Genomic DNA, 11,950 nt, shown 5'->3' with positions numbered 1-11,950 from the left:
TCCCAGTGTAAAACAACTTTTAAGATCCCTTCCTGTTTCTTTTTCAGAAACTGCTGTCATGCATTCCCAACATTTTTATTTCCTATGATCCTAGGTAATTTTTACAAAGTTAGTAATCACAGAATCATAGAATGGTTTGGGTTGGAAAGGACCTTAAGATCATCTAGTCCCAACCCCCTGCCATGGGCAGAGATGCCTCACGTGTTGCCCAAGGCTCTGACCAACCCACAAGGATGTTTAAATATACATACACGTGACATTTATTACTCCAAAATCACACCACATCCTTTTATCTGAAAGCCTAAAAAAGCATGCTTGGTAGTACCAAACAATTCAACATTCTGCTCACAGGCACATACTTAGATACCAAGGTGGCAAACTCTGTGACACAAGTCAGGGCTGAAAACCCTGTGACAAGCATTTCACATGCTTTTAGATTGTTTGAGTCTCTTTTTACAAGAAGAAATACCAGCTTATTAGAAGTGATGCAAAAAATGGAACTGAACACACCTGCCAATGCTGAGTCACAGCATTCCACACTCCCACCTTCCCTGTATGGCTTGTAGCCACCAACTGGTTGCCAATGAAGAAGAGAGCATCTACAGGGACTCCAAGACTGAACACTCCTACAAAACAAATGAAGAGTCTGTGAAGCATATCTAAAATAAAGAGAAAAAACAGTAACAATGGAATCTCTTCACTATTATCATGTCATTTTCATTGCAGTAGCAAAAAAAGAAGTCAAAACTGGGTTTGCAGTGTGCTAGGGGAGGCACCATTCAAGCAGCAAACTGGGTTCCATTAAACTGAATAGCAGCATGATCTCACCTCTTCTGATGCAATCGTTGCTTGGGAAGGAGAAAGGAAGAAAGAGAAGTAGGAAGAGTCCATGCAAAATATGCATTACTTATTTTCCTACAGCCATCAAGTCCTCAAAGGGCTTTAGACAGTCTGAGACATTAAAATATAAATAAAACCCCAAAATTCTATTACAGTAAGCAGGATTTTTTTGTTGTTGTTTTCATAGAATCTGTGACTATGAAGAGTCATTTAAGAAGCAGTAATTTCATGGGTTTCACTAGAAATATTTGTGCTGGATTAGTCTGCAGTTATCTTTTAAAGTATTACAAGTTCTCTCTTTTGAAGTCCAATCAAAGAGATGCAGTCTGAAAACAAATTTTAGAAACTAAGTACAGCTACAAGGCTTAATCCTTATTTCCCAACGTTGTTTCGGACAAATCCAAATGAACAGAGTGCCATTCCCAACCAAGAACAGCCCTCTGTTACACCCTGAGAAGGAATCTCAGGAAACTCAACATATACTTAGCTTTAATTAGGATGCTAAACTGTTTTCCAGAGCACAGTACAATCATTCAGTGCAGGTAAGATTCAGCCATACAGGTCATGTGAGAAAGGCAATAAGACAAAATCCACAGAAACAACTAGAATTGATTACTCCAGAGAAGGATGAGGTTCAAGGAAATCAAGGAAGACAGCTTGAATGGTCTGGAGGAATTTGAAGTGTCAGTCCTGCTTAGGCTCAACAATCTGAGACCCATTCCCAGGGGAGACAATGCTATATGTAATGACAGGCTCTTGTCTTAAGGGTCCCTCTCAGTAAAATACTGCTTACAGCAGCACTCCAGCAGCAGTGTCTTATGTAAGTAATATTGAAAGGCAAGAGAGCGCCGTGGGAGAGCTCTATCACAAAGCTGCCAGCCCACACAATTTTCTGAGGATGGCATCACCAGGCTCCAGCAACTGTTTGGAACAAGTAGTTTCTTTGGCATGATGTACTGTATCTCTAACACCAAGCAGGACTGCAAGCATCTGTCTCTACAAGGAAACAAGACAGCTCTATTCAAGTTATTACTATTAAGCACAAGCACATTTCAGGGGTTTTTAAGCCAAGCAGCATGACCTGTTATCCAAAAGAGGCACATTTTGATCAGTGTTAGTCAGACTAAAGATTCAATCCTGGAGGCACTTTCTCTCTGCTCCCCTCTGCCCCAAGTGGGATTTCCTTTTGTTTCAGGAAATCACTTCTATGCAGGACAGCCTGTTTAGCAAAAGTGCTTCCTCCAGTTTTGTTGCCATGTTGAGTTGTAGTCGGAGTTATCAGAAACTTATGATACTGGCAGATTTTAGTTTTCATTAGAAGTCCACTTATGGTTTTTGTGTCTCTTTGCACTTCATTTCCAAAAATCTGAGATGTTGCTTCCCGTATCTTACTGCAAATGCCAAGCTAAGATAAGCAGCTAATGAAACCAGAAAATACAGGAGAAATGTAATAGCATAGTGCTTAAAGCAATGCCTATTACAGGAGTACAGTTGTCACTAACTCTTCCCTGCCTTTAAGATTTGGACAATGGGAGCATAAAAGGAGAAAAGGTTTCTTAAGTGCAATATTTACGCCCTGTTTAGTAGAAATATTTCATGTGCAACTGTTAGACACACCTTTCATAGTGTTGTTTTTAAGGACAATGGAACCTCCTTTTCTGTTGAGCTGACCATGCTTATATATAAGGAACTCTGCAAGTCACAAATAATCAGCTGCATTATCTGATGTAAGACCCTTGCCTTTCCAATCTTCAAATCTGACCTGGTGTTTCCACTCATTCAAGTGTGGGGGAAAAAAAAGCAACAGCCTTTAACATAGCTAGAAATTACATCATTCAGGTAAGTTCTTCCTTTACAAGCCCATGGATCAAAACTTGCATCTCGTCTTTTTGACTTTAATTAACGACTGCATTAATTCTCATGGAGTTACATATGGAGATACATCTAATAACAAATCAACTCAGCATTAAATTTCAAAGAAAAGTGTCCACAGAAGGAGACTGCTGTCATACTTGGTTAGCGGTATCTACTGCCCAAGGGAAAACATCACTGGCATACAGCGGTTATTCAAACACCAAGAATTAGGCTAGAGGGAGGTCCTAATACTGTTCCCTTCACTACCTCTGAAATTTGCCCTCTATTTGAACAACAGAGTCAGACAAGCCATCAGATCATCACCAAGGAATATTTACTTCTGAAATACCTTCCTGCTATTTCTTAAGCCTCCCTAATTGAGTGTCCTTTAGCGCCAAGGTGTACAAGCAGTCATTCCTGTATGCTTAGGGCAGTAGAGAGTGCTTTTTCTATATAGTTATGAAAAGATATTTTCATCTTCCAAATTCCATTTATGAATTACGTTGGACAGAGAACTGAAATCTTTCCATCATCTCCATGTAAAAACATGGCTTTAATATGACTAAGGAAAGAAAAGAGCAGAATTTCTCAATATCTGTAACTTTCCCTATCAGAAACTTAAGTTCCTTTGCTCTATGGCCTAGATTCAAATGCAAGTCCTGGGAAAAGTTTAACTCTTAATTTGCATGCTTACACAAAAACCTCAAACTGAACAGTGTTAGTACCTGTTCAGTAAACAGACTGCTTTTTTATTGTCCATCTGTTTAAGAAAGGAGGATTCCTCTAGCATGACAGAGAAGAAAGTTAATATGCTGTCATAGGTTGCTGTGCTATAAGCATGCTTTGTCACTTTGTGAAAGCGTATACAGGACGCTATAGATCACACATACCTCAAAATAAGGTCACAGACTTCTTCCTGGTTAAACACACACACAAAAATAAAAAGGCCAGGCAATTATAGTTACCAATTTCACTGCCACTACCACCATCTTGAATGCTCCACAAGATTATGCTACTCTCTGAGGCAACTGCAACCATCTTATCCTTGTCTCCATGAGGTCCTCCAACCACCTTAGCGTTGAGAGCCACTCGCTCAATTGTCCAGTCCAGATAGGGGCTTGTGAACACTTGCTGCCACCCAGATGACTCTTTGATTCTGGAAGGGCAAAGGAGGCAGCAGAGGTAAGAGATTCAGAAACAGACAACTCAGTCTAAACCTGAACCAATGTGGCTGATCCAGTCTTAGAGCTAAGCCACAAAACTTCCAATTCCAGTTAAGCATTACAGTCTACAAAAGCTGCTGGGATTTTTCCCCTCCTTGAAGTCTGATACTGCACATTATTTCAGTGCTTTGCAGCTACTGAACCCCTGTACTGGGCTTTTTCTTCATATTAGCACATCTGATATAAAGACCAAGCCAAAAGCTTGGGCTAAACAAATGCTAGAGGTTCAGCGTAAGACTTTTGAAGAAATCTCTTTTGAAGAAATCTCTATTAAGATACCTTTCCTCTGGAAATTATGCATCACATAAGACACCCAATCATGCTCTAGCATAAAGCTGTGCTAAGTTGCATTTTCTGTTTATGGCATACTGTAAACAGATAAGACTGAATTGACTATAAGCTTTATTTTTAGAGAATCATTTGCCTGTGCATTTTAAAGACTTACCTAATACCAGAAAAACCACAATTTATCTGCTTTAATTTCAGGCAATAATTTAGATACTTTGCAACTCAGCTAAAGCACACTAAATCTCAGCAGTCAAATTATATAAATGTGAACATGCGAAGCAGAAACACTATCTGGTATTTTTTTTGCCATTCTTTCACTTCAGCACTGCATCCTGCCTGGAGCTGAAGCACCACAGAGTGAGATTCACATGAGTGAATCTTTCACTTAAAGGAAAACAGGTAGAGATAAAAATCCTAAGGAGGGGACAATGATGGCAAATCATTGCCTCCTTCTCCAGTCAGACTATATTACACATAATTGAAACCAAGAATATTGAATAGAGCAAGAGAGGCCACATCTTCTAGTACAAATTAAAGCAAACAAAACTGCAGCGGTGAACACGGTGGACAAGTTAGATGTGAGTTAAGTTACCAAGTTTAAGCAAATAAATTAGTATTGTATATAGTGAAAAAGGCAGAAAACTATAGCTTCAGCTTGGCAGTAACTAGAAAGAAGCTACTCACATCACACTATTCTCCCTTCTGTTTCTGAGCCACACAACAGCAGTGTTAGATTGGTTTTTAGCAATAGCTCTTGTTAAACATTACTTTCCATTGAAAAGACAGCCATCAATTAAATCAAGCCTACCAGATGTGAACTAAAAATAGCTTCTGGAATATGAAGGTGGTTACTTATCTTCAGCTGATGTTAATAAATAGCCAGTTTGTTTACAAGACACTTAGACACTTCCCAGCCACCCAGGTGAAGTAGCAAGTGCTTAACAGTTCTGCTAAGATGAAGTTTAATACAAGGTACATCACTTATGGAGCAAAAATCCATTCACTGTTTCAAGTGCTTTAAAATGGGTTTTGGAGTCCATTACTTTGCAACAGCATCAAAATCAACAGGAGAGCAGCAAAATATGAATTCCTATCAAGCGATTTATTTGCACCAATAAAAGCAGCAACTCTGATTTATAGAGCCAAACTGAATGCAAGTGATCTACTGTTATTTCACACTAAAGCCATCTTTTTGCTTTGCTTATAGAAATTATTTTGAGTTTGTTTGTTTGGAGTTTTTTGTTTCAGATTCCTAGAACCTGACAAACAACTATATTCATACCTGTAGCAAACAGCAAAATGGGCATAGGCAGCTACTATCCAGTTGTGGTGGCCAGCTACTATTAGGACTTTCCGTGGGTCCACAGGAAATCCTAAAAACAACAACAAACTGAAGTGAGTCAGGTGATGGGTACTGGAAGATGCCTCTGCTCATCTGTAACAAGATAGAGCTCTCTGCTCAACAGGCAACAGAAACTTGGTTAATGAACTTTCTGAAGAAAGATTTTCAGCTAGACTCTAGTTAGCAATATTACTCCTCACAATTTTTACAACTCTTACAGTTCTTCACCAGAAGTTCTTAATTATTTCATCTCAGCCACTACAATACAAAATGTCCATAACTGTGAAAAGTCAAATACATGCCTTAGTTTTAAAGCCTACCAAATTGGTAAAAATTGGTAAAAATAAGAAACAATGCTCTATTTTGTAAACGTTCTTTCCAACTACTTGGTGCAACCCTGCATTCTTGTTATAGACTGTTGAACTGAGATTTCCAGCATCTCAGAATACCTACAGCTCCTCCATTTATTACACAGTGGGAGCATGCCTGTTTCCAAGCTATAACTAAATCAGGTGTGGCAGAAGTATTGGACAGCCCTGGAAATCAGTGATTATGGTACTTCCCCACGTTAGCTCTCAACCTTGGTACGCTAAAGAACTAATACCTAAAGACTTCGTCTTCTCTCTCATTTTCCCCATGACTGCCCGTTTTTCCCCAAACCTGCAGCAACTCACAAAGAAGGATCAGCAATTCATACCCAAGGCTTATTTTTCTATTACCTGGATGGAGATTCACCTTTTAACATACTCTAGATTTTCCCAACACTGCTACAATTTACAATTATTATATTATATTCACACTTTACAGCAGAGGTATGACAATGCTAGCAGCATCTTTTTGCCTGCAAAGTCAAAAGCTGGAAAATGACAGAATTCAACCCTATCTTATTTGTAGTTTTATATATTTTATATGGAATATACTCTGTATCGTCAAACAACTGAAGACCACCTTTACACTAAAAACTCAACTCTTGCAGGGCAAGAGGGAGGCACCAGGAGCAAGAAAGAAAAGCAAAAGTAGGAAGGAGGTCCTGAACAAAGACCAAGGAGACATTGGTCCATCTATTTTTTATCATGGCTTTAGTACAGTGAAAGTTATTTGTCTAAGGAGCCTGCATGAAGAACTCTGATTTGCCTTTCTCTCAGCCTCATACCTTGATTGTATAGCAGTGAGCCTTAAATACTGTATAGGGAGTAGTGTTTAAGTAAGTATTCAGCAATTCAGATTAAGGCAAACACTGAATAACAGACTGAAACCACAAATAGTCACTCAGCTTTTATTACCCAGTGACAATCACCTTTGCAATTTGTTTTGGGTTTAGAACTGACATTCCTCACCTAGCCTGACTGTACCTTCCCCAGTACCAGCAAGTGTAGGTTGGACACCACCACCTCCATGAATCTCACTCTCGGAGCAGTTTTGACCAGTTCTAACATCAGATGGTGGCCCGGCAGTATTATTTATTTTACGATTGGGAATGCCTATAAAAGAAAAGAGATGTTTTGTTCCACTCCATAAACTTTAGCAATATAACAGATATTCATTCACTTTCCAAAATACAGGATTAATAATCATGCACTTTGATCTAAAGTCTATTTCAAGTACCCCTATTGTTAAGGAAAGCTCATTTGTGGCGATTTGTCACCTAGACTTAGGGTACCTGAAGTAACTGTACCTTCAGAAAGAAGAAAGCACTCCATGCCGATAACATACTTGAAGAATCTCTACACTAGTCTACTATCAAACAAAACCTGCTTCCTATTAACATGCTACAACCTCCTGCCCAATACTCTAAATATGCCATTACATACAGCATACATATAAAAGCCTTGGGTTTGAATCAGAACAATGTTTGATTCAACCATTCATCTTAATCTTCCCATGGGAGAGCCTTCTCTTGATAGTTCGACAGGTGGAGTAACTACCTCAGCCAATTGCTCCCATAAACTAAAGCAGTAAGTGACCACAAGCAACATCAGACCGTTAATGCAAAAATACCTGGAGGAGGCAGGTAGCCATGAAAAAGGACACTGCCACAAGATGAGCGTTCCAGTTCTTCACATAATAGCAATCTTCTCACTAAGGAGAAAAACAAGATATGACCACAATTTTGACTTCCTAGGAAACATTATTTCAAATAACCTTCTCTATCAGTAAGTTTGAAAATCTTCACGACTGCCCAGAACTTGCAAGAGGGTCATTTCTACAAGAATAAAAATGAGATGACCTGGTATTAAAAAGTAAGTTACCTAAAGGAGTGATTCCATAGAATTCAGCTTCATGCCTGAGAACATTAATACTTACTCCCCTAGAAAAAACAAAACAACACGAGGACAAGGTGAGTAATACCTAGAATATAAATACTAGCACATTAACTAGATATTACACAATGTGAACATGAAGCTACCCAGCCGTTTAAAGAATTGCCACCAAATGCATTCAACATGTTGATGTGTGAGATTTCAAAGTGATCTCAGCATTAATTACCTTTCGTTAAAGTAAGGATACAGAAACAATAAATACATTGCTGCAAGTGGCTTCAATTACAAGAATGCACTAACAAAATGTAACACTACCATTTCTGCCTCCACCATGCCAGATATATAGATAGATAGATAGATAGATATAGATATAGATATATACACATACTCTAGACATAGTCCCAGACCTATCAGGGAGCAGAGTCATATACTGGGCACCCACCTAGATAAGTAAAACTGAACAAGCCTCATTTGAAAAGGTTTTCTACTAATGCATCTGATCAAATTAACCTTCACTTGACATAAGGAGAACTTCTTACCTTAAGTCTAACTCCTTTGTGCGAAGAAAATTTAAAATGGGTGCAAATGCTGCTGGATCACGATCAATAAATATCTGCAAGGAAAAATCGCTGTACTTTATGGAGCAACCACCAAGTAAAATGCTTTTTTATGCTGAGCATGGGAAAGAGGAATTGAAGATGAGGTAGACAAACATAACCCAAAGCTTTTGGGCCTCTCCTTTCCTCTCATTATTCTCCTACCGTACACCAGCTCAACATTCTTAGAAGACATCTATACAAACACTGTTGCAAAGAGACGGCACTTAACAAGCATGTTCTTTAAGTTCTAGAGTCTCCACAAAGGTCAAGAGGTACCCTCATTGAAACAGCCGTTTTTCTGTATCTATCTGCCAACTAAAGCTGCATTTCCATGTCAGGATTACTCAACTACATATGCAATAGCTATCTAATGATAGCTTCTCTCTGCAATACAGCAGTAAGTAGTTTTTCTGTTTAAATAAAGTACAGTTGCTGTCTCTGCATTGTCTACAATGCAGAATGAGCACAAAAATACACACATTGTTCCAGTTTCATTTATCTTGGAACGAAGAGGAGAACCAGGAAAAAAATTAGAGATGTCATTAATTTTCATGAATGTTTAGACTGACTCAGGCAGTGTAATTCCCCTTAGAACCCACAGTGAATATTATTTAGGAGAGAACCTAACTTAAAGCATAATGTTAAATGACTGAGTTATCAGGTTTACTACTCACAGCACCAGTTTCATCCTTCAGTGTTGAAATTCTTCCACTCAGCAAACTGAAAGACAGGAAAGCTTCATTAGATGTCCCTTGGAAATGTACTTACAGAAATACAGGTTAGCGACCCTCTTAGTCCCTTTGCTCTCTTTGTCTAATGGCACTTGCATTTTGGTAAAACAGTAAAAGCTAGTGAAGTAAAAAGCAAGAGCAAACAATCAATTCTGCAGGGACTTGCTGAGCCAGAATGGAGTGGATGAGTTTTTACACAATTTTTCTTCAAAGTTTCTCTCCCATGAGCTCAAAGCACTTTTGCTCCAGCTCCATAGAAAACACAACACCAAAACCTTGTTTTACAGATAAGAAGCAAACTAAGTAATGTCAATAGTTTTATTTTAAGATTCCATCCAAGTCTGGACAATTACCTCTGAGATTTGCCAGTCCCGGATAACTTTCAGAACAAACTCCTTAGTATACTTTGAGTTGAGAGACTGCGGAATAGCATGGGAGCAAGGCACCTCCTTGTGCCTTTCCTTCCATGCTTTGAAGAAGGTGATGCTTCCCTGGCACTCCATTTATCCTAACATTTCAGTAAAACAGGAGCAGGTAATGCTGCCTGTCTCTGTCAGTGACCGGCTTTTGTCGGGCAGGAAGTCTAGAGCACAAAAATTACATGTAAGGAAGTGAAACTGACAGCCTTTTACATGTCAGGATTTCTTTGACGTGTTTAGGATTAACTGGGGTGACAGAGGTCCAGCAACTACAGCACAAAATTACTGGGGTACAACCAGTAATCAGCACAACCTACATGAGTAGCAATGGTACATAAAAGTTAGCAAAACATAAATGGACATAAAAGTTAGCAAAAGGATGTGCAATAATTCAACAGCTCCTGTACTGTGGCTTAAAATCCTCAAAACTTTTGAGTTAACTCAGGGTACAGCAATAATTCAAACAACATTACAGGCAGTGCTACTGTGTAGTCAATAAGATCCCAAGTGGTAATATAGTAATAGAGTCAGTAGGATCTCCTGCATTTCCTACAGATTTGGAGCCTTATTTCCATAACACTAAGTCTAAAAAGTGACAGCTTTTCAGCACATATAAGCTGCCATGGCATCATTCAAGACAAAAGATGCCTTTTGGATAACAGCTTACTTCAAATGAATCTGTCCCATTGCTTGAGTAGGGGGAAAAGCATTAATGAATAAAGACACTATTAACAGCATAAATGAAGAACCAAGAAGATATATATATGTGTATATGTATATATATGTATGTATATTTAATTACTTAATTTGTGTTTCTTTAATGTGATTATCTATTACAAATACCTGGAAAAAAAGGAGTCTGGAATCCACATCAGTGTTTGTCTCGAAGTGCTGAACCTAGGAAACCAAAGTTACAAGTTTACAATCAGCTGTAAAATTGGAAAGAAGTCTGCTTTATCAAAATTCTTTGATTTGTCCTACAAAGCTGATATCAAACACATTTGGAAGGTTTGAGATCATTTAAACATCTGCAAAAAGTCAAAGAAGTTGTAGATTCTTTGCACAGATTGTCCTTAAACATGAAGCTCAACTGTCCAGAGACCCCCTAAAGTGTTATTATTTCTATGTTTGTAATACACTGTCCCCAAAATCCTACATTTTCCGGTTCTCCTACTCTGGATTTTTTTTATCAAGCATTAAACTTGACAAACAAACAACCCTCCCATTCCCCCACAAAAGCAACCACACAAAAGGCAGCCACTGAAATAGAAGTTAACGGACAGCGTGCTATGTTTGTAACTAACTGCATGGTACTCTTACTTAGGACTTAAGGGGTGCTACATTGTGCATGGCAAAAGACCACAATGAGTTTAAAGTTAGTATTTTACAGTAACTTCAGTTGTTTGCCATTTGCTATTTAGGCCCTCCAAGGGCATTTACTCTGAATCATATTATGAAATAATGCAGATTACAGTATTACTTACAATGCCAGACAGTGTTTTACATAATAACTACCTATAAACTCTTCTATACTTCTGGTTTTGGTTTAACATGAGGGAACATGAACGACTGGACTGGCAGCTTGGACAAGCAGTTCATACTCCACATGAGCTCTCTGAATGTATATATCCTCTTATTAGCACCATGACTACAAAACCTTTGGTATCCTCTTCATTAATGGGAATCAAAAAAGGAAATGCAAAAGTAGAATTCCACAGCAACTTTCCATACAGTACAGGAATATATTACAAAGTATTTTTTGTTTCCACTGCTAAACAAAAAGCATTAATTTATATACCCTACAGGAAACACAAAGGCTGTATGGAACTACCATTCTGCATAAATGTGGATTGTGTGGCTGCTTAACAGAAAATCTCCAGCACCAGCATTCTAAGCACAAACAAGTACAAAGTCTTTCCTAAAAACACTAAAAATAGAATCAAAGCAGTTTGCTATTTAAATGGAAAGTGACTTCTAAGTATATCTGCATTTTTGCACAGCTTTTATCAGCAGTCATACAGACCACTACCCTTCTCTAAGATTAAGGGATGATTAACTATACTATAGTATGTGCATAATAGAAAACAATGAGTTACACCTATTTTAGCCAACATTAATCCAGACACTGCGTGTAACTATGGGAAGGGATGCAGCATCCCCAGTCAGTCCTTCTAAAAGTCTTCACAAGCTGATTATTTTTACTGGCTGATACTTTTACAACTTTCAGTTGTAAACAACACTGAATGATAAACGTTAAATTGATTCTGAAGCAATAAAGTCTCACAAGACCATGAAGACATTCAGGATCTCCGAACAAATGTTCGAGGACTCCATGGTACACCTCAGTAGACTACAGCACAGTTTCCGACCTACATGCATGTTTTGCATTTAGG

At 38.4% G+C, this 11,950-nt stretch overlaps 1 protein-coding gene across 1 annotated transcript; it reads right to left on the bottom strand.

The window, feature by feature from the left end:
• Window positions 1-510: 510 nt before the first annotated feature.
• On the bottom strand, window positions 511-10,454 carry LOC104402078 (BTB/POZ domain-containing protein KCTD3-like; the record flags this gene model as incomplete). Its single annotated transcript, XM_010009859.1, has 9 exons — window positions 511-626; window positions 3,660-3,850; window positions 5,488-5,578; window positions 6,885-7,028; window positions 7,546-7,626; window positions 7,797-7,855; window positions 8,348-8,421; window positions 9,082-9,127; window positions 10,401-10,454. Coding segments are annotated over 9 exons (856 nt in total), but the record flags the coding sequence as incomplete, so codon positions are not given.
• Window positions 10,455-11,950: the final 1,496 nt, after the last annotated feature.

Source organism: Nestor notabilis, unplaced genomic scaffold (genome assembly GCF_000696875.1).
Source record: "Nestor notabilis isolate BGI_N333 unplaced genomic scaffold, ASM69687v1 scaffold9132, whole genome shotgun sequence".
Taxonomy (NCBI): domain Eukaryota; kingdom Metazoa; phylum Chordata; class Aves; order Psittaciformes; family Psittacidae; genus Nestor; species Nestor notabilis.
The sequence above is the reverse complement of the archived record's forward strand: the minus strand, read 5'-3'. Positions and strand labels throughout refer to the sequence as shown.